The sequence below is a fragment of the Micrasema longulum genome, unplaced genomic scaffold (genome assembly GCF_059751315.1).
Source record: "Micrasema longulum isolate JH-2025_06_02 unplaced genomic scaffold, ASM5975131v1 h1tg000590l, whole genome shotgun sequence".
Lineage (NCBI taxonomy): Eukaryota > Metazoa > Arthropoda > Insecta > Trichoptera > Brachycentridae > Micrasema > Micrasema longulum.
Genome location: NW_028277786.1, coordinates 155237 through 179973, shown reverse-complemented (window position 1 = coordinate 179973; position 24737 = coordinate 155237). Strand labels below are relative to the sequence as shown.

Here is a 24737-nt window from a genome sequence, read left to right as displayed (position 1 = left end):
AAAAATATAATAAAAGCGAGTTAATATTGTCTTTTTGTTCCTTAAAGTCCAGTGAAAAGAAATAAATAGGTTAAAATTATAAGGAATTTAAGCAAAGAACCTGATTGGGATCCACCAAAAACGAATGTTATTTGTTAATATTAAAAGATAAACTTTTTTACTTAACAAAAATGAGAGTATCCTTCAATTTTTGGTAGCATATGCATGCTAGTTGAATGCAGCCCTGGTATAATTAAACAGTACTTAATAACTATGGGTACGTTTTCATGTCACTACTTTTAAAAATGTTTTACTTTATAGGACATGTCTATGTATTATATGTCGATGCTTTATATCATGTGACAGTTCTATAACAAACCGTGACAGTTCTGTAACAAACCATTTCAGTGCTTACAAAATCCAAAATAAACACCCAAGTTCATATTTAAATTTGTTGCAACAGAAGGAAAACATTTTTGAGAAGGGAATATGGGAGTGTAGGCATGGCTGGTATAAGTTGCCACTTTACACGCTGTGTAACATTCACCATTCTGCCCATGTTTGAACGTCCACATTTCCTCAACTCTTCCATCTGTTGACTTTTGTGAAGTAAAGGAGCCGAAACCTTTATCATGTGGGTGAGATTCATCCGGCTGAACCAATTCACCTACTAGGCAACGCCTGAAAACAATTTTCCAATTTTTTATACTTCTTCTTTTACCAGGTAGTTAATTCAACAATGTTTTGAGTATGTCCAAATGCTTGCAGACTGGCTGGATTTTTTCCCTCCCTACTCCCTAGAGTTGTTCATATTTAAATTTGTTGCAACTTCACAAAAGATAAATAAATTACAAAACGCGGAAAATTAAAAAAGATCGGAAAGATGGTGAGAAACTAAAAAAAACAATTCTGGTAACAAGGATTTTAATTTTTAAATAACACATGAACAATGTATTGCTTAAAGAATGAACACAAAATAACCTATGCACACGCAGAGATGGCAGAATTGAGTAAAATACATAATATAATATTGTTGTCTCGGCGATAAAAAGAACAGCAAAGACACAATGACGTCTGTTGGCTAGTTAAAAAAAACATATTTCTGTCATAGTACGGATATTTACTCAGCTAGGTCAATGAAACTTATAAGAAATATTTATAACACATTCTAAAAAAGTTTGTTGCAAATAAGGTATTGGCATTTTTCATTTGTATCTTTTTACCACCAAGACAACAGCTTGTAGAAACAATATACATAATTTGAATGGGTAGGAATGTATTGGAGTAATATATTATTATGGGAAAAAAATATTAAGAAAATATATATATATATAATTTTAACCTCTTCCCTATGTGGCCACATAATGAGGAAGTTCAATGGTTTTTATTTATTTGCTAAAAGAATATTAAACTTGGCAAAAAAAAATATGTGGTATATTATCAGCGCGCTATGATTTTTTAAAGATTTTGTATTTTTTAAATTACTTTGCCTTCCTTCTGGATGAGCTCTGCTGATTCGTCAGTTGAAGTAGTTGATTTTTTTTTTAAAATTCATACATTTTCAAGAAACTTCACCGTACAATTCAGTAGTCGGATGCCAGAAGGTTTTTTAGTTTTCAAAAGTTTTAGTAAATATCTCAGTAAATACACATAAAAAATTTTATTTACTGTTTAGAATGGTAATTTATTATTCAAAAGTAATACTAAAATATTTTAGTTTGTGGATTAGTTGTGAAATTGAGTCTTATTTCAGCTCTCCTGAACATCTTTGAAAATTACAATGGTCCCTTCTGCCGTCTGGCTACTGAATTGAATGCTCTAATTTTTACCGCGTAAGAATACATTTTTTATGCAATTTCCCATAGGGTTCAACTTCCTCATTGCAGCCATACAAAATCCTACTCAAAAGATTACGGCCACACAGTTGCGGCGAAAAATAATTAGTTGATATTTTGTTGTGTAATTGAACACTGTTGAATTTAATGTATTTATGTTTATATATCAGTGCAGAGGTCACCAATATTTTTTTTAAATAAAAATAAATTACAAACTCATCAATAATTGTGATTAGAAGTAAAACTATTTTTTTCTGAGATTGAGTTTACAACAAAAGTTACGTTTAATTATAATGTAAAATATTTTTTTACTGTGGATGGTTGGTTGGGAAACTAGTAATTTTCTATTCAATTTGTATTATTTTACAATTAAAATTTTATTGCATTTTGGTGCTTTGTGTCATAAATACCATTAAACATCATTGATTTTTTTAAAAATATTTAAAACAACCTAAATCCTTAATGCACATCAAGATCTTAATAAAGAAGAGGTTAATGAACCAAAGGATAAATAAAGGGAATGGAAAATTAAACATACCTAATAACATTCAAAATACAATTAAATTATGAAATGATAAGAATTATTCAATGGAGTATCAGAAAAATGTGATATGTAAAAAAAAAGTATAAATCTAAATAGTCTATACAACGCTATTATGTTCCATAAAACATATAACCAAAAAAATATATTTCAAATAAATAATTAATGTTTATAAGTAGAAAACACTTACAATATGAAATTTATTAACCACTTGAAAGTAAAATATTGTCACTTATATTATAACACTACATATTTTAATATCTCAATTTAGATTTAGGTTTTCATTAGGAACAAAAAAAACCTTCTAGTTGAGTAAAAATTGAATTGATACAGTTTGTTTTTATGTAAATTATCATTAGCCCCTTTTTTCTGATACATGTGATTGTATGCACTGAAACACAATAGCCGATTAACGTTAGAATCATACTACGCCAGCTGCTTCAGAACAGGTATATCTCTATACCTGTTCTGGAAGTTAATTATTAACTTTTGGCTTATATGTATTCAATATCTGTGTCCAGGCAGGAGAAAAATACAGTTCAGTATGTGAAATAGAACCAGAACCCGGGACGAGCGTTTTCCACTCAATAGATGCTCTCAGGTAAAAGACGTAAGACTGATCACCTTACCTTCATGTAACAGATAATCGAACTACGCTACATTTGGTTTACTATTTAAAATATCAATATGATTCACACACACATAGTTTTGACAGAAATAAAATAATTACTTTTAAAAAAAAATTGTGGTGTTATAATGAAAGTGAATATGTATTTGGGTTCGCAAACACCGATCACACATTTTTTAATTTTACGCACTCAAAACAGTTCAGACTTTTCTCAATTTTGGTCGTTTCTTCACGGCATTAATATTTTGAACGAGCTGGTCTATCTGGCTGTCGTCCAATATGTTCTGAACGTTCTTGGCACTATTTTGTTTGCTGGAGGCGGCTGCCGATGCCACCTTCTCCGATATGGCTACAGCGAGTCCCGAGAGGATTTCCAAAACCTTCTCCTTGTTGAGGAAAGCAAGGGCCACAAGACCGAGGAACGGGAGGATGAGGATTGACGGCTGATTCAAATCTTGCTCCGAAGCCTTTACCTGAAGAGAAAAAAACAGAATTAGGATCTACATCTTTTATGAGAGAATATAATATTTTTTTCAAAATTTCTAATCATACATAGGTGAAGTTCCAATTTTACGCTTAAGGAAAAAGGTTAAACATCCTAAAATATGTAATTGGTTGAATACTTTAGTTAATATGTCACCGATATATCCTACCCATCCTGTAGACCCGTACAGCGCGGGAGACTATGACTGCCCATGCAATCTTCTCATAAGTTGCACAGAGAAGTATGGAACGCGTTATGCTTGTAATAACATTACCCCTTCCCTTACTGTGCCAAAAACATCCGCGCGTTATGGTGCTGTGTAGTCATTACGCATGCAAAAAATGACAGATTTTAAATTGGAAAAATGGAGTATTTATGGGCAATGGCTTTGATTATTTACAGCTGAAGTCAAAAGTGACTATATTTTTAAATCTAATTGCTAAAAACATGAAAAAATCATTAGCTCATGCTCACACCGCGGGCGAAAGAACCGCCGATAGACAGTTCTCGAGTGGAGACCGGGGATTACGAGGCCTCCAGGACCCCCACCAAAAAAATGGTTGGATGATATTATTGATAGTAAAAATCCTGAAAAAGGTGAGTAATATTGATTTACAAAGTGATTTTAACAGTGAAAAATAACTTTGTTTTTAATACCACATGTACGAATTGATGTGCCTATAATTGAACTTATTTATAGGTCAACAATGTTTTGAATGTGTCCAAAAGGTTTGTAGACAGGCTGGATTTTTTAGATCTATTTTTTTTGCAACAGAGAGTTATATTGTTTGTAAAACAGACCCTCAAAGTATTTTAAATTAAAATTCATCAAGAAAATAAATCACAGGTATTTATAGCTTCTACATGGAGGATGTTCTAGAGACATATAGGACAGCTCGATACGTTTTATATTAGCGTTATATTTCAAAAGCAATCAAATCTGGCACTCATTAATCCGGATAATTGAAGTTTTACTGTATTTTCATTCTAATTTTGGGTACCATTTTCAATGAGTTGTAGATTCACTATTAGAAAATGGGAATCAAATTGGGGTAAAATGAGATTCGAATCTCGGACCTCTGGTTCACGTGTCTGCGATACTAGCCACGGGACCACAACCCGATTCTAAAGTATCTCATATTATTGAGGTAAAAGTCAAAATTTAACGGCAGACATTGATGGGCTTTTCAAAATTAATTATATCTAGTGTAAACTACTGTAAGAGGTGGAGGGTTTTAACCCCCAAACTCTCCATACATATGTCGTTGACCTAAATAAATATTTTTAATGAGATTAACTTTCAACTAAAATGGAAATCTATTGTATTGTAAAAGGTCATAATAAAAACATAACTAATAATTATTAAATAACTAACCTTGGGTTCAAACTTGAGGTGGAAATGCTTGAATTTTCCATCAGCATTGAAATAGACCGGCTCTGAATTATATGTGTGTGTATTCTTGGACAGTGTGGAGTCCAACTGGACGAGGTATGTTCTGTTGTCGGCGGGAAGCCTCGGGAGGGTTATCATGAGGCCGGCATTCATACCGGGAGCGTAGCCGGATGCGTCCAGCTTAGTAGAGAACACGCTGGACGTCGGTTCCATTTCAGTGGCAAGCCTCAGCTTTAGAGACTTGTAATGCTCAATCTTGGAAGCGTAAACAAGCACCGTGACGTCGGTCACTAACAGAGGCTGGACTGCGACGAACTTCATGCCGTCGATGTCTTCAGCCTCAGATTTTACCTGGAAAAAAAAATATACAACTGCCTCCAGGTTTCTTTGTCGGCGGCTAACTCACGTGCATCCTTACAAATTAGATCCGCATTTTGTAGTTAAGTATAAATTGCAACGTACTATCAGCCTGCATAAAGAACAATAGAAATCTGGTGATTTAAATAACTCGAGCCCGGAAACCTCAAGATGTGGTCTCCACAATAACAATTGAATAATCACTTAATTGATTTTAATCATGACTTTAATAAAGATACAGGAGTTAAAATCTTACATACAAATAATAAAGGATTAAAAGTAAATATGTATTATGGAAATATTTCTCATTAGGAAGGCTTTGAAAAATAATGTCCCTTTAATCAATATAACCTTTCAATATAGCCTATTACACGATGTCCCATTAAAATGGTCACCCTTAGCCTAGTAAATTCATGCTTCTCCCTTTCTTCCCTTCCCCTTGTTTTTGACTAATTCTTCCACAAGATCAAACATTAAAAAAAAAAATAGTGCACGATAGTGTTAGCTATTAAGAGCATGTGTGCAATCAGCACGTTGGTTTTATATTTTTGGACAACTACTACTGTAGAGAGGGTGTATGTAAGGAATTACATGTTAGTGTAGTTGGTGTCCTGACAAAGAAATGGATACGTCTCGAAACCGGTAGACATAGAAAAGTTGGTAAGTGGTTCAATATAATAATTACTAACATTTCATATCTATGTTGAGGTTTAATCTAGGGGTCCAGGCGGATCTACACCATGAAGGTTCAAATTATGTAAATATGTAGGTACAAATTTCTGAACATTTTTTGTAGCTCACCTATAAAAAAATAAACACCGCTCGCCACTTGACCACCATAGGAATTAAGTTGAGGTTAAACTTACGTCGACCTCGATGTAAGGCGGTATGACCCTGGTGATGCCAACCTCGCGCGGAGCCTTGATCTTGACTCTGTAGGAGCAGTCTCTGAGCAGGCCCCGGACGCGAAAAACTCCTGTGTCGCGCTCCGCCGCGCCCTCTTCCGCCGCGCAGCGCCCCTCCTGCCCGGGCAGGGGCTCTGCCACGACCGCCACGCCGCCCACGCCGCCGCCGCCCAGAGTCGCGATGCGTCCCACGGCGGAGCACGCCACTCGCACACCACTGGGGAGACAATTGGTTTATGAAGATTAAAAATAATATTAGATTATAATAATTTTTCTTCAAAATTTTTCTTTGGCTTAACTAAATACTTAATACAATACCTATAATATAATGAATTGTTGGTTGTGAAATTTTTGTTATAAATATAAATGAAAACAGGGGGAGGTGAGAGGAGTAGGGAAAGCACTATAGAAGGTCTTCTCCCTTTTATGTTTTTAATTGGTTTTTTTTTTTGTATTTTTTCATTTTTTTCCCCTCTCCTTCTGTATCCATAATAAATATAAATGTGAAATCTGTAAATTGGTTATACTTCATTAAATTGTTTTCTTCTACCTTTTATTTCGACTGTATGATTTCAATAAGTAAAATTTAACTGGATAGAAGACATTATTTTCATCTCTTTTTGCATCTGGAGCGAGCCGTCGGGCGTGAAAAAGACGGCGATCTATCGGTTGTTCTTCATTTAATAAAGTTTGGCAGCGCCCTCGTTGGCAGGTGCTGCATTCCATGCAATGTACAGTTGTTGCAAACTCACCTGAGAGTGACAGTGTGAGTCTCCCCCTCTTTGACAGGTATGATGCGATGTGGCGGAGTGAACTTGTACTCCTTCATTAGGGGTTTGAGGTAGTACTCTCCGGGGGCGAGGGAGGGGAACGTGAGACGACCCTCGGTGCCTGTAGCTAAATTACGGCGATATGAAGAGCCTCCAGACACGGAGACTAGAGCACTCTGAAAAGGAAAACATGTCATGTATAAATATTAAAAATCGGTAGAAAATATTAATAATAAATGGTTTCTTTGCCTCTTTCCCTCACATCATGACAAACTAATAATTGGTCGGCCTGGTGGCGTAATGGTTAGCGTATTTTCCTACCATGCAAGAAGTCTCGGGTTCGATTCCCGACATGGTTGATATGAAATATTATTTAAAGGGGTGTTTTAAACTAGAATATTTCATAGTCCCTAGACTGGTACCTGAAGCGTAAGACTGATCACCTTACCTTCATGTAACAAAAATGATCATGATACATTGCAATTGGTGTACCAATACAGTGACCTATGCACCATTAGGTGCGGAAAAGAAATGATGGTAAAACTAAGCCAAAAATTATTTTTTAAAATTTTTATGTATCGTATTATCAGCGCAACAATTTTTTAAAGCTTTGTATTTCTGAAATTACTCAGCGTGTGACTTCTCAATTTCTCTTCCCCTTCTGCCAATTGGTTCGTTCACTTACCGTAAACCGGAAATTTTTCACAGCTCTCTTATCATTGGTTGATCCATATGAACTAGTGACGTCGTTCAAAGTAATTTGTTTTTATGAAAATATTTTTTATTATTTTTTTCATACATTTTCAAGAAACTTTGAAGTACAATTTAGTGCTTTAATTTTTACCGCTTGTAAGAAAACATTTCTTGTATCCAATTTCCCATGGGGCTGAAGTTCCTCATTGTTTTTTATTCGTGTTTTAACAGCTGTTTTATAGGTTATTTTGTAGCGAAGAGATCACACCATATTATTCAATTGTGGCGCTTCAGTGTGTTTGAGTGAGCACTGCACATTTTACATATTTTAACACTGCGTTATCGGCCCACACTCGCAAAAAAGAACGAGTATACGTCTGTAACATTCATGCAGCGTGTAATATAAAACGTACACTACAATATGGCACATGAAGATAGCCACGTGGTGTGGAGTCACAGCGCTGAACACTTCACGTTTGTAGTGTTTTGCAGCAGCATTACTGTTTTGATACTACAAACATATTTTGGTGTTTTATAAGGAGTTATCTAAAAGGAGTTATCTAATATTTTCATTAAATATTTTACTTGTTGGGCTAGTATTAAAAATATTTTGGGCTAAAATACCCAATCGCCCTGCCTATTCAGAAGAGCAAGAAAAATACAATTCTCACATTTATTGCCATTTTTAGTTTAGTAATTGAGGATTGTTTTTTTCAGAACACAATATTCGCCCCACATGGCGATTTTTCATTTTTAATATAATTTACTGTCAGAAAAAAAACTCACCAAAACAGATACACGAGATATAGGCGCATCAGCATAGGATGCCTGCCTATAACGAATAATAATAATAAAACACACTAAAAACTGGCTTAAAAAAACAAAGTCTCATAGTTTTTTCAAAACACATATTTTATTGTGTATTTAATCCATAATTTCAATCATTTCAATTGGATGCTAATGAAATACAAAAGAAATTTATAAACTATTTATAAATTATAAATTGATTTTTTTAACCAAAAATTGTTCATGTAATTTGATGTGATTTACCAAAAACTTTAGAGTTATAACTTAATAGAGTCACCCATACGGAGAAAATCCATTCTATGATTATTGACCACGAAGATAGCTACAGATTACAGCGATTGAATGGGCCGTAGGTACCTGGGTTGTTGCATTTGCAAATGTAAACCGAAACCGTCCATTACACATTTGTTTTTAACTAAAAACCAAAAGAAAACCAAACAAAAAATTTGGAACCCTTTCGTTTTATGCAATAGAGCTTAGAGGCATCTCTAGGGAATTGTTACTCAGATCACAACACGAAACATCATGAAACATTTATGTCGAGTTTTGATAAAACGGTCCTAAATTATAAGTCTCCCGAAGCAAGAATTTGGAGGCTGGCAATCCCAGTTTTCTATCCAGTACACTTTTCCTCCCTGAGATTTAGTTTAAATTTATTTTATGTACTATATAAATCTAGGAATGACTGAAACTCTCCATCATCTAAAAGCCTACCTGCAGTGGTTCGTTAGTAGCGGCATCTACAATATTGACAATGATCTCGGCCAGCTTCTGGGCTTGGAAGTTTCCCTTGTCGTCTGGTCCCATCATAACGTAAGACTCCTTCTCTGCAGTCAGGGTGTAGCTCAGGGAGGAGTCCAGGGGCCCAAAGTGGTACTTGCCATCAGCACCGGTGGTCTGGACCTCGTCAGTTTCTCCTACACCACCAAATTTAATTCAATATTTTGCTAAAAATACAATATAAAGTGGTTTAGTGTAAAGGCTACGGTGCTGAATGCATGGAATTTCGGGTTCAATTTCCAGTAAAATTCATCATTTCCCTATCCAAACCCATTGGTGCATAGGGCACTGCATTGGCAGTCCAATTGCAGTGTATCTTAATCATTTTTGTTATATGAAAGGTAAGGTGATCAGTCTTAAGCTTCAAATGCCAGTCGGAACGATGAAATATTGCAGTGTAAAATGACCTTTAAAATTTCAAGTCAACCTACCCAGGAATCGAACCTGGGACTGCAAGCATGGTAGATGATTTTAAAACCAGAAAGTTTAATATATAGTGATAGCTGAGTTAGAATGTAAGTGTAAGGATATAATTGTAAAGCGCCCTTGAGATGATTTTTCACAAAAATGGCACTATATAAACCAGCCAAATATTATTATTAACAATAAATTGCAATACCAAGAACTTTTAAATACAGTAGTTTTTTTAATTTTACCTATTTATTATTAATGAACGGCCAAAAATGTATTAGTAATTAAATCTCAGGTGTAAACATTATCTTAATATGTAGAGTATAAGTTACCTCCAGTAAGTGTTATGACAACCCCCTTGATGGGAGGGTCTACCTTTCCTGCCAGAACTGTTCCCTGCGCCGCTATAAACTGGAGCCCTGACTCTACACAGTGGCCTCCGGGGGCTCCCCCCAGGTAGTGAGGCCCGGAGGGGCTGAACAGGAGCTGCCCGGACTTCGGAGTGATAAGTACTGTTGCACCCTTGGAAGAAAGAACATTAAAAAAAAAAAGGATTTATCATTATTTTTTGTATGAGCAATAGTAATGCACATTTTAACCTTTGTGGGGCGACGGTCTTGTAATCTCTCACCAAACCATTCACGCGGCCACTTTTGATTGAATATTTATCTTCATGATTATGTTATGAATAAGGCACTTATAAATTAATTACCAAACTTGAGAAGACCTAAACTGTTTAAAGAACATTTTGGAGAACTAAAATAAACATTACAGTCCCATAATTAAGGAAGATAACGCGAACAAAAAATATTCATAGTAAATCACTTACCACTTGAAACTGTACCGCCATCTTGAATGTCATATGATACCGGACAGCAGTGATATTGGAACACTGCGCCACTTAACAAAACGTATTTTTCGTTTGTACTAGGACACTTGGAAAGCTTTTATTAAAACGGTTTTACTGATTATTTTATGGTTTTCGACACTTGACATGTTCTTTAACACTTAATAATAACATTTTATGGGGTGAAATTGATGTTTATTGATGGAACGGAATTAAAATTTCGCACACGTGTGGTATATTTTGTAACAGGGTTTAAGACATAATCCTACATTACATGGAGAGCAAAAGTATCGAGTTAATTTTGTTTTTTTTGGTTTTAATTTTGTGTTCGCACAAACATGACAACGTCTTCGCGGCGTTTTTTTTTTAGGGTTCGGCGGAATCAACTCGGGAATGTGATCCATTATATCCCTTGGAAAAATTCTGTGTGGAGTCCGGCTTGTCGAAACTGTGGGATGTGGTGTCCTTATAATTGGTATTTTATATTTCGCTAATAGTTGCGTTATAACATTTTCTTGAAAATCTGGAAATGATATTGTTTTGCCGGTTACTGATTTAAATAAATAAAAAGAATTTAATAAATACAAATCTATAAAATGAAATGATACCTTTTTGTACCATTTTAAAGATTTCCTCATGCATGTTACGTTACTAAGCATCATATCAGCTTTATCCACTGTTCCCATACATTTATTATAATTAATTATGCATTTCGGTTTAATTATGGGCTCATCTGTGCGATAATGTAGTTTTCCAGTTGGCTCCATGGAGTCATCGTGCATTGTTGTCAACATATGGACCTCTCTCTTGTCACACCATTTTAGGGCTAATAATGGAGTATCATTTTTAGCTTCTACTTCCCCTTTTTTCAATTTTCTAAATTGTGGTAAGCCTTTTCGATTTTTTCTTACGGTCCCACACGCATTAGTTTTATTTGCATGAAGATATTTAAATAATACCGGACTTGAATACCAATTATCACACCATAATTTGTGCCCTTTTCCAATATAATCTTTTAAAAGTGTTGTGACTACAGCTCCGGATACTCCAAAATTTTGATCATCTACTATGTCCGTTCCTTCTCCACAGTAGATGATAAAATCTAAAATATATCCGGTTGTCACATCGCACAACACAAATAATTTAATTCCAAACCGGTGTCGTTTTGACGGAATATATTGCTTAAACAATAATCTTCCTTTGAATGCTATCATGCTTTCATCTATGCATAAATTTTCGTGTGGAACCATTGTCTCTTTGAACATTTTTCTCGTATGGTCTATTAATATCCTAAGTTTGTTTAATCTGTCGGAAGACGGGGGACTATTTGGATCAGAGAAATGCAACATTTGTAAAATTAACTGATACCGATCCCTTGGCATTGTTTTTCCGAAAATTGGATAAAAATACAAGTCATCGGTACGCCAGTATTGTTTAATAGATAAATGCTTACATTTCGCCATCACCATAGACAGTGCGTAAAAACGATATAATTCGGGAACAGTGATATCTTTCCATTTGTGTGTGCGAGAACTTGGCCCTTGTTCTTTACTTGTATATGTATATACATAAAATTTATTGATTTCTGAAACTATAGTGCTCATTATCTGAATGTTTAAAAAATGTTCAAAAAAATCACATTCAATTGAATTACTGGAGAGGCTGTTGACAGTAATACCCGATTGGAAATCATCAAATTCATGTATTATGGGAATATAAGGTCCAGATTTCCATGAATTTAACTGTCCCCTCTCTTCGACACGGTCCTCAACAGATTCTGTTTCCATATCGGAATCAAGATCACCTACCTCTGTGTCATCCTCAGAAAATATTTCGTAATCGGAGTCCAATTCTCCAATTATTTTGGCAATTTCTTCGTCAACCAAATTTTGTGACGTCATTATAAATACAATATTGAAAAAATATAATTTTAAATTAACCAATCGTTCGTAATTTCGATACTCTAAATGTATTTAACAATTATTAAAACTTCGTTTTTTGTTTACTAATAAAAACGTAATTTTTAAAACGGTTCACCAACAAAAGTTTTTCGAACACAAATTTTCCTGCTTGCACTTGCATATAACATAGAAAAAAAAATAGTTTCCCATCAGTTTGACGATGTCGGTCACGACAAAACCCGGTCACTGGTAAAAATTATAAATAAAAATGGAATAAAAGTACACACGTATTTTTATTATTATGAAGAAATGTTTGTTTCAAAAAACACCCACCACTACACAATAGTATGATAAAATTATTTGTAATGTCACTTATTTAACTAAATTTAATTAGGGACCTACACAAATTCGAAAGTATACAGATTGCAAATCAAAATATTCGCCGCTGTGCATATTCTATCCGCGCACTATGCTACACTGACGTAGTTACTGGGAAGAGCCCGGCGAGACACTATTGGTCGAATTGTACCCGCCAGAATTTCAAACTAATTAGCTGTTTTCTTAGGTTCGCGACCCGAATAAGTGATCTCTTAGATCTGGATTTTTAGTAAACAAACATATAATTTTCGTTGGTAAACCGTAGATGGCATTAGTAGCATGAAATATCCTATACACTTATCTGAGTGGGAACGTCATAGGGATCAAGCTAAAGATTTTATCGACCGCCGAACGCCAGCATAACAACATTGTTTACGTTCGCGTTGAACGGAAGGAAATCTAGTATGGAACGTAGGATAGCAACATATGTTACAGCCGCTTCCCAAGGGTTAATAGAGGAAAGAAAATATCATCTCATCGCGACGGAATGGAGGGATTGTTAGAGAATACGGAAGTCCATGTATTTTTTTTTATTACTTGGTACTTTTTTTTTCTTCAAACACCTCACCGGGCACAAACCGTATGGAGGCATTCATTTATACTATCTTTATGTGTCTAGTTTAACAGTTGAACTTGGTTATAACACTCACGGAAATAGCAAGATCTCATATGTAAGGAGGAAATATTTGTTGACATTTTAGTTTATGGTTTTTTCCATACATTTATTCACCTTTACAACAAGCTACTTCTAGGACATACCGAACAAAAAAATTGTCAACAATAGGGAAACATCACTTTTTTTTTACTTATAATTTTATATTAATAAGGGTCTATGAAATACCGTCGAGTAAAATATTTTTTTTTACTACTTCTAAGGAGCGTGAAAAATATTTTTAAACTTATAATTTTGGATTCCCACAAAAACGGTCCATCGCATTGACCACGCTTCTAATACTTCACGATTTGTTTAAATTTTGAACTTTGTTTGTGACCGTTTAAATTTAAATAGAACATTGTCATGAATCTTGACATCACAATTATCATATTTTTTAATAATCTCTTTTTTAAAGTTATGTGTAAAAATATTTCTCCAGAATATCCCTATTGATTTTGAAAATACAATTATTTTTTTAAAATCCATTTCATATATTTTTATCGGTATTCATAGTATGTGATATTTCCCTATTGAGCCGAAACTCTTCAATCTGTAAAAACATAATTTTCAAAATAAGAACCTAAGTAATAAACGGGCGACTAACTTGGGACCGATGCCACCAAGCATCAGGATCGGATTACATTTATGGCACTATGCAAGTTTCTAAGTAACTATAGTCCTTCAAATATAGCTTGATTAGAATGACAGCTGTCAAAGTAATTTCATTAGCGATGGGAAATTACTGATCAAATCGATTTTATCAGTTATTTCATGCAATCATGAAACTCTGTTTCCAAAAATTGATATAAATACAAAAAAATAAGCCTATTATAGTGTGTTTAACATAATTGTTCACCAAAATATGAGACATTTATACTTTTTTTTTTCTCTAACGTTTTTGCAAAATGATGTAACCTTGTAAGAACGTTGCTAATAATTAGGTTTGTTTTAGTTTTATTTTAGTTTTAAAGCTGATTTTATAAATTAATGTTGATTTATGTTTCAAGCATTGTAATAAAAAAATAAATTAACACGGTAGATACAAATGATTTTTCATGTGTCAATATAAATAAATCCTTTGACGTTACTACAAAGTTATGTCGTCACTTTTTCTGACAACTGTCATTCTAATCATGTTACATTTTAAGAACTATAATTGGTGTTTTCGCTGATAATATTAAAAAAGTATCATTCATATGGTTGAAATTCGGTGCAAAAAACCCATGCTTTGTGAGCTCAAATAAAAAGACTCGGAGGGCAAGAACTAATTTACAGGGACTTCAATATAAAGTTACCTGGGACAGCATAACAGTGTGTCTGAAGACAAACATGCCGTCTTGCTTCTGGGGAAGGGGCTTCAAAGGACCAACGACCTCCCCTTGGTCGCGGCCAATCTTGAGGGTCAGATCATCAACCACTTCATCAGCGAGGACAGTGATACCCACAGAGTGTGACACGGCATTGATGACAATCATCTAAAAATAAAAAAGGCTACACAATGACAATGAAATATCGCAGTGTACAACCACCTTCAATACCAATATTTCACATCCACCCTGCCAGATATTGAAACCTAGGACCTTAAGCCAAAGACCTCCATCCCCCAAACACAGATTAACTCATTCCGAGTAATTCCAGTCAATAAACTTTATTAGAATTCACGAATTAAGATGTCCTTTTTTCACCAAATCATGGTGTTTACACTAAACTTATCTCCACTCGATTCTCCTATTAAAGACTTTAAACCTAAAAGCTCCATCTCGTCCAAGATTCTTGTTCTATTTCACAGACAGAATTGTATTCTTCATCTGCCCGGACACAAACAGAATATTAAAAGATGAATAATATTTTACATATAATATCTGCTAAGCTCCGCAAGCATATGTACGGAGCATATTGGTGTATGACTGTGAGACATGGTACCCTACCGAAAGAGAGGAAAAGACTAGAGGCCTTTGAGATGTGGTGCTCTAGAAGAGTATTAGGAATTTCCTGAAGAGACAACTTTACTAATGTCGAGGTTCTCATTAGAATCGAAGAAGGGAAGCACCTAATCAAAACCATCTCAGAGAGGCGAGCCTAATAGATTGGCCACATTATGCGCCATGGGGGTCTCCTGCTTGACATAATGAAGGGAATGGCTTAGGGGACAAATCACAGAGCGCATTTCCGTCGAGAGTATTTGGAGCAGCGTGCAGGGACTTGAACTGTGCCTCACATGTTGAGCCGAAGAGGACTGCAGAGAATAGAGTGCAGCGGAGGTCAAGCTGCGGGACTTTACTGCAAACTAATCCCCAGGATTGAGACTGCGAAGAAGAAGAATCATATAAGCTGAAAACCATTTCAGCAATGATCAAGTACCTAAAATAAAATTCGGTATGTATGTATCGTTAGCGTCCACGTCGCGAGAACCCTGGGCAATGGGATCACACTCATAACGGTGTGATCACAGCAGATAACGAGAGGATGAAAGGTGAGTTTCTGGCGCCTCCAAACCTGAACCAACCAGCTAAGGAAAGGTAACCCCGACAGAAAAATCCACCAAGGCAATGGGAAACCACTCTGGTCATCTTTTCCCAGGAATCACTATGGCGAGTACATCCAATAAGCAGTTATCCTGGCTGCGGAATACAAGAGTAGCGCAGGACCAAGATGCTGGGGAACCTGACAAGGCACCGCAAGAAGAAGAAGATGTTTGTTTATCATAACAACGTGATTTTAATTTACATTTACTATAGCAGCGTTCATTTGTTTATAACTAATAAAAAAGTAGTATCGATTAGGTTATAAGAATATTACCTTATTTGTCTCTCTAGTGTTGTGATTGACCGTAGAGGGCTCATACACGTGGCAACCCTTGGGGGTGAAGACATATTCTCCTGCTGAAGGGAGACAGTGTTGAGAAATACCAGCTTGAACGTCTATTATGCCAATACTGGTTCCTGTTGTGTATTGCATCTGAAAACGATTTGTAGATAAATATTTTATTCATTTAAAAATGCCAAGGTAGTTCACATCTGCAATAAAAATAATAGTTTATTAACATAAAAATTCCTATGATCTACTACATTTTTGTGGTAATAGAGTTCTCTGAATTGTGTGTCGTCTACCCAACTAGATATAACCTGTTTTAAGGCAGACATTTTTATATGCAGAGCAAAATAATACACTTACCTCAGATTTATGTGACATAGCAAATGACACTGCGTAACCAGTGTGAATAAACTCGGGAATGGTAGCCTCAGCAGAAGTAACTACAACATTATGCTTGGCCGATGTCCAGCAGATGTTTTCATTTGGAACCGACACCTCGTAGCTCCCGGGAAGGATTTCGGTGAAGGTGTATTTTCCATCCGCTAAATAATATTAAAGTAAATTAAATTTTACATGCTTTACTTAGTAACAATATGCAATGGCGATTGTTTTTTTAAAAAAAACCTTTCTCTGGTAAACAAGTAATTCGTACCATCGGCCTGAACCGTGGTAGGTTGTCCCGTGTAGGTCCCGTCCAGCGAGAGCGATCTTAAAGAGACCAGAATCCCGAGGCAAGCGGGCTGCTGGGAGTCTTTCATGCAGCGGATGCTCCCCATCAGAGTGGCCTTGAGCTGCGAGAATGTGATCCCATCCAGGGGACTGTGCCCCACAGTTATCTTCTGAGACAGCGGGAAGAATCTGAAAATAAATTATATTTTACACAAAACAAATTTTAATAACTTCATAGACAAATAGTGGATTTAACTTGATAGGTTCACTCATTGACAAATAACAAATTTAACAGGACAGCAAAAATAATAAAAACCTTATTTGTGGGACAATGACAAGACAAGATGTCACTCCCTTTAGGTAAACAAGAATTGTTTTTTTCTTTTACGTAATGGGAAACGTTAGTATATTAGGTGTAAAAAATTGGATCACTTCAAAAGATGACCAGTTTTTTTCAATGCGGGATTCGTACGCTGCCTGAAAGAAAGAAGAAGGAAGAAGCCAGCGATGGACAATACTTAATAATAATGTATAACCAGTTTTTTACAATAAGGCCTCGAATTTTGGAAAAAAAACAGTGGAGCGTTATGCATATTTTTTCTGAATAAATAAAAAATATAATATAAAATATAAGGAAAGTTTTTTCTAGTGGGTTCAAATATCGAAGGGGTTGATAAATAAACAATGACTCACTGCATCCCTTCCCTCCTATCCTCCGGAGACACGTCCACGGCAGCCAGGTAGGCGCCGGGCGCCAAGTGTGCGCACCACGCGCCGTCGGACGCCGCATTGGCCACCATGGGCGCCGCGCTGGGTCGCGCAGCAGGCCGCAGCAACACGGCACGGGGGCGTGCGCCCGCAGCGGGCGAGCGCACGGCGCCACACACGCGCCAGCGCGCGGGCCACGCGTCGCTCAGGGTGACAGACCCACCCGCCGTGACGGTCAGGAGGACATCGTCAAACTCACAACCCTCTGAAATCATAGATAGTTCTTGATAATCATTCTGGAACAGCTAGAAAATTTATTATTATATTGTAATGATTTTATTCCTGCAAAGGTACAGCATGTGATAACAAAGTATTTTTTTGCTTAAATTACAAATTAAAAAAGTTAAAATTAAATTAATTTCTTTATATAATCACTTTGTAAAGCGCCCTTGAGGTATTATATTACGAAAGTGGCGCTATATAAGTTATCCATAATAATAATATTGGTATTATTTTAGACTGTGATCAAAGGTAAGATTGCAAAAGATAAATTAGAATAAAAGAATATGGTAATATGTAGATATGACACCCAAGAAACTGATTTAAGGCATAGATTTACACGAAATTCATAAAAGTGACAATATTTCGAAAACCAAAGATTTTTTACTGAGGTCATAAGTACATATTATGGGAGTCATGAACTGGCATATCAGCCCTCGAAGGAAGTACATCGAGTTTGAGATACGTGTATAAAATTACTTAACATCACCTCGGTACTTAAAACAAACCTGTTTTATTTTAATTTTAATTATTCTGAATAAACACAAAGTCAGAGCTTAAATATAAATTTTATATTCAGAGTTGATATTTTCATTTATTTATTCAGATATTTAGAACATTACAGAAAAAAGACCCAATTCATTCTAAATACAATAATAGATCACAAATTACAGTAGATAGTTATGTTATTAAAATAATTTTAAAAAATGTAAAAAAAAAAATTAAAAGTTAGAAAGTGCTTTCCTAAGGAAGGCCCACTGTCGTGAAATATGTTGGCATACGAGGCGATGTGATTAAGTAGCAAGATTGCTCTACCAACCGGCATAACCATTGGCAGGTTGGTTCTGCATCTTGGTAGGTAAAACAATCGATGCTGTCTTTGTCGAAGATAGTTATCAGGTACGAACAGACCTACATCCATCAGAATTTCTGAGTTATGTATGCGACCACCAATCACCTGGAAAAAGTGAACACCCAAATGAACGTCCCTCCTCCTCCATAATGACTGATAGCCTAGCATCCCCAGTAAAAAGTCGGTTGGAAAAAACCAAGGATAATATCCACACTCTTTTAGATACAGATAGCGCAGAAATTTTTTCTGCACTCTCTCCACCATTAAAGAGTATCGAGCCTCATGTGGCGACCAAATAATGGAACTAAACTCCAAACGACCTCTTACCAAGGAATTATACAATGTCCTCAAAATCTGAGTGTTAGAAAAGATCTTGGCATTTCTAAGAACAGAACCAAGCATTTTAAGGGAGTCATTACACAGATTAACTATATGAAGATTAAAAGATAACTGAGCGTCAAACAACACCCCGGGATCTCTAGACGTTGAAGCCCTTTCAAGCCTCACTCCATCCATGAAATAACGATAGATTATTGATAATTCGTCCATGAGATAAGATAGTATTTCTTCTCCAATACAGGATATTATAACCCTGTACTTTAATGTGCAGACAGTACAAAGAGACTAAGAGAAATATTGAGAGATTCGCTTTCTGAAGCATTTTCAAGAAGAGTTTTTTCCATTTATTGTTACCCTAGATAAGTTTCAACTAAAAATTCTTTCTGCGGACAGAAAGGATTTCTGGCCTAGTTATATATTGGGTTTTATGAGTCCATGTGAGTGTTCCTAGTAATTTATTTTTTTTGTTCCAAGAAAAAAAAAATCTGAAGATTACACAAATAAAAAATATAATATAAATTATCATACTAACCTGTCGCAATCTTCAGAGTGTGCGTATTTGCCTTAAGATTATTGAGCATGAAGTAACCATCCTTCCCAGAGACTACAGTTGGGTGTCCTAACAGGGAGACATGTGCCCCACCGATACCTGGCCCTCCTGCGTGACTCACTACACGGCCCTCGACAGAGAACCCAGTCACCTAAAACGAAATAAGCGTAAGTAAATCATAAATACATATTGTTTTGTTTTAATCTCTCAGGCGAATGTGTGGTACAACTATGTACGATAAGTGCACAAATGTCGAAATCAGTACATTATGTAAGACTTTTTTATATTTTTTTATATGGGAGTTGCATTTATTATTTACCTTGCTTATTATGTACAAGTTTTATAATTCATAAAAGTTGATTTTTATGCTTTTAATAAGCTTCTATTTTAATAATTGTATGAGTATGTCCAAATGTATGCAGACTGGCTGGATTTCCTCCCTAAGGAGTTATTTGGATCTAAATTTATTCCAATAGAGCATTTACTCTCAAAACACAGAAGTTAAACACAAGGGCTAATACCTCAAATATGTTTCCAAGAATCAAGCTGTCGTGCTGGACCTTGATGTCAGCTTTAGTGGGCTGCAAGTTCAAGGTCATCTTGGTTTGACCGGGGGTCTTGGCGACTGGGACGAGGGAGTACTGTCCGGCCGGCACCAGACCGAAGGCGAACTCTCCGGTGGCAGCAGTCACCACGTGGCAGATGGGATGGCCCGTTACCCCGGAGAGAAGAGCCGTGTCGCAGCCTTCAATTTTGAACTGAACTTTAGTCTACAAGAAACATAAAAAAATATTCAATTATAAGTAATATCATATACATATGAGGCGTGTTAAAATATTGACAGCAATCTTCACCATTGGTCTGAAATGAGTGAGATATGGCGATGGATAGAGAAACAAAAATACTATTGACAACTGCAAAGGTTTCATAGTACCAATGGCATATCTCATACATCTTAGACTCAATATATTTAACCAATAACTCTGCAACAACGGCAGTCTCCTTTACATCACAGAACAGAAACCAATTTATAAATTAATCTCTATAAAAGAGAATATTCTGGAAACAATTATTAACTAAAATAATAAATTATCATTGCATTCTGGTAAGGTAAAGGTACCAAAAAAGCATTTATTGCATATTACTAAAAACTTAAAAAAGTGGAGAATACCGTTTTTACTTTAACACACCTCATATGTAAGCATAATCATTAATTACAACATCATTAATTCAAGGAGAAAATAAAATAACCTTTTTTTTTCTTCTTTACTAATTACATTTTTACACATTTACACTTTGAATTATATTATTTATTGATGATTCTCGATGGAATTTCATTGTAATTAGGCAATAACTTATATTCTCATAAAAGCTATAAATTAAAATACTTAGTACAATTTCACTAATTTATTTTAACAATCGGCGCTTCCATTTCATTTAATTAAATAAATGCAAATACATTTCGGTCAGAAAAATTTATATCATTTAAAGCAATATATTTGGACAAGTGCAAAACTATTTCTGGGGATAAGACTGACAAGACATGAGATGAATTTAAGAGAAGGGGAAGGTTTAGTTAAGTGTACAAAGGATATGCATCCCGAATGGGGAATCTGAACAATGCGTGGTCTATGCATTCCTCGTCAAGCCCGTACTCACATCGAAGACTGTCCACAATCTTGATTAAAACAAATTGTTATTTACAATACAGAGGCCAATCTTCAGTCTGATAATATTGGAGACGATTCTTTTAGACAATTCGTAGGCATGATACGCACGCCTGTCTAAACCTTTGAATGTACGTCACATGCGGCAAACGCCTGTCGTATGGTAACCCTACATAAGATCTACTCATATGGACATGCATCATAACTTTCTTATTTTTTGGAATATTTCACTTCCGATTGTACTCCAGTTGATGGTTTAAAGTAAAGCATATTTGACTTAAGCACTGGGACACTTTTGTTGAATACTGTTTTTTATAGGGACACAACATATCCTCCTACCATATAAATACTTTAGTTTAACGTATGCTATAGCTGTCTTTTCACTACCAATTTCTTTTGGACTGACTATAACCCTCATATTGCTAACATGTTGATAGGCAATCCTTCCTAGGTCCCAATTACAATTGGAAGTTAATAGAGTTGTCTTCAATTGTCTATAAAGTAAAATCAATTTCCTTGGACGAAAATATCTTATATCGTCAGAAACTTATAATTGAACATGACTCATAATTTTTTTTTTTTTATTAATATATTTCAGAAAAGAAACATGTTTTTTTTTAAATTCTATACATATCTACTTTTACACATCTAGTAAATGTTATCACTGTAACTCTCCAAAAAAGAGACTAACTCTTGTGCTTGAAGAATGACTTACACTGTTTCAGTTGTTTATTGTTTATTATAAGAGTACATGAGAAAAAAATAAAAACATAGGATTTATAAAGAAAAAACATAAAACAATAATACATTCATACTAATTAAAATTGAATGTTGTTTTTACACATGTTCAAAAAATATCATTGGATTTACTTTGAATTTATTTATTGATATATTATTTTTAATAGTTTTTAGTTAATTGGGAAGATTATTATAATTTTTTACACCTTTGAAGACAAAGCTATTTTGACCATGACTTGTGTGGAATTTAGGAATTTTAATATTATGTTGGTATCTGAGTGACTTATTCATCTCAAGTTCTTTTCTTTTTTATCTATTTGTATAATAGAATTTATTTTATAAAGAGTGTCTACTGTATGAACCTTAAATATTTCAAATAGACTTTCCGTATTGAATGTTGAGGGTTTCTTTAGAATTACTTTAATAATTAATCTTTGTACTATTTTAAGAGGGTTTAATATATTGGCGTATGAACCACCCCACCCTACAATACCATATTGTAACAAAGATTGTACAATTGAGTAATAAGCTATTTTTAAATTATTGATTTTTAAAATATTCCTTAATCTAATAAATATGTGTATACATTTTATAATTCGTTTGACTAGTTTTTTAATTTAATTTTATCTGTTTATTAATTAAAAAATTTTGTAAACAAACAAAACAGGGAGTCAATTGGGATTTTTCAGGTAATTAAAATACCTAGTTAATATCCAAGTAAAATATAAAATAAAAGTAACAGTGTAAAAAAAAATCTTACATCTTTGGCGGAATAGAGGAGCACATACACTCCAGCAATAGGACGACCGTCAGAAGTGATTTTCCCCCGAACATCGTACCCCTTGACAGCGAGAGAGCCGACCTTTAGGGCGGTGTTGCCACCGGCTACCTGCACAATTGTGCTAGAAGGATCCAGCTTCCACCTTTAAAAGAAAATGGCAACACGTAAAAATTAAAAGGTAATATACTTTTCATCATCATTCTCTAACCTGCAATTAAACCGTAAGAACAAGTTCTTTTACTTTACAAAATTAAATAATAGAAGGGTACCTACAGTGGGCAAATTTAGGGTTTACAATTAAAACAGCATTCACAAATAGAATGAATGGTATTTGCAGAATAGTAAATGCTGAGTCAGAATTTAGAATATTATAAAACAGTTCAAGAATGATACAGTGAATTTTGGCTTTGAATTTCAAATTATATAATATTTTAATTTCAATTTAGAATTGATATTTTTAAATAGAGTGGTACTTATGGAATATTACAGTGAATTTTGAGTTTAAGATTAATAGATCTAAATTTGTTTCAACAGAGAGGGAAAACATTTTGAGAAGGGAATATGCAAGTCAGGCTTATGACCTGTCATTTTTTTCTCTCTGTTGCAACATTTTTTTGGCTTAGTTTAGTAGTCTATTAAGTAATAATAAAAAACCACTGAACATTCTCATTATTAACATAAACTAATTGAACAAAATGTCAGAAAAAGCTTGAGAGCCAGAAGTACTTATTATAACGTACTTACTTATTGTCATTATATAGGCCTATGTTTTTCCCGTGCACATAACAACATTAAACTACATAAGTATCGAAAGGTTTAAACCCAAACAGTTTAAATAATCAATAATAATAAGATGTATAATTACTTGTTGTGGTAAGCTTTCACTGTATATTTTCCTGGTATGACAGGGGTAAAGTGGAAGTCTCCAGACAATTTAGTTTTCGTTTCCCGAACATCTCCCTTCTCTCCAACCAGTTGGATGGAAACTCCAGAAGGTCCGACTACATCTCCAGCAGTCACCACTCTTCCTGTTATTCCGAAGCCGGTAAACTCGAAGTTCACATCCTGACCTTGAGAGCACGGATCTGATTCCCCGTCAACATTCAAGGCGATTTCAGCAGGTTCAATACTCCAACCAGCAGGAGGATCTATCTTTAACACGTATTCCCCGGGCTCATACAAAGGTAAAAAGTAATAACCATTATTGGGAGCACATTCCGTTTTCTCTTTCAAACTACCTTGTTTCGTCAATCTGCAAATACAAAAAAATCACTTATGAATATACTCGAGAAAACTTGAAAGTTATCGGTTTAATTAAATTATAACCTTAAATTAGTGCGCAATCTTTATACTTACAATTTGACCTGAACTTTGGAAAAATCTAAATTAACATGACTTTTGATAAAGCCGCCACAGCCCAAGATATCATTTCCTAAGGAATTGTGTACAAAATTAATTAAATAGAACAGGGTAACGACTTTTCCCTGCCACTTATCATACGCCATTTTTAAAAAGTAAAGCCAATTGTCAAAAAGTAAAGACAAACTCAAAGACAAACTATATATTCTTCCGAAATAAGCGTTTTCAGCAGCAAATGCTCAAAATTCGTTCCTCACATATATTTTATAAAAGATTTTCGGAAAACAGGTACTGTATGTTGGTAGATGGTGAAATAAAATATATGAAAAAATAATTAAAACGTAGCAGGTTTCTGAAAAAATAATTTCATGAACCCATAATCTAGCACCGTAATTTTTTTTTTATTGATTTTCAGACAATGAAAAATTACATCCTTTCATCCACTTTTTTTTGTTTTGTTTTAAAAAACAATATGTCACGTATTGAACCATTGAATGAACAAATCAATAATTAAAGCGATTGAACTAAAATTGTTGTTAAAATTATTGTATCAGTTTGAAATCTCAAAAATGTCAATCTCTGTTCTTTTAGTATTATTGTATAGTCTACAAATTAT

At 34.8% G+C, this 24737-nt stretch overlaps 1 protein-coding gene across 1 annotated transcript; it reads right to left on the bottom strand.

Moving 5' to 3' along the window:
* Positions 1 to 1444: 1444 nt before the first annotated feature.
* On the bottom strand, positions 1445 to 24305 carry LOC148280352 (BOS complex subunit NOMO1). Its single transcript, XM_088228529.1, has 16 exons — positions 24119 to 24305; positions 23628 to 24014; positions 22742 to 22904; positions 20098 to 20346; positions 19559 to 19727; positions 17541 to 17820; positions 16831 to 17036; positions 16539 to 16720; positions 16164 to 16322; positions 14660 to 14839; positions 9916 to 10105; positions 9107 to 9309; positions 6875 to 7068; positions 6084 to 6339; positions 4843 to 5211; positions 1445 to 3456 (listed from the first exon to the last, which is right to left on the bottom strand). The coding sequence occupies exons 1-16, from the start codon at positions 24265 to 24267 to the stop codon at positions 3184 to 3186; spliced, it is 3609 nt and encodes a 1202-aa protein (XP_088084655.1). The 5' UTR covers positions 24268 to 24305; the 3' UTR covers positions 1445 to 3183.
* Positions 24306 to 24737: the final 432 nt, after the last annotated feature.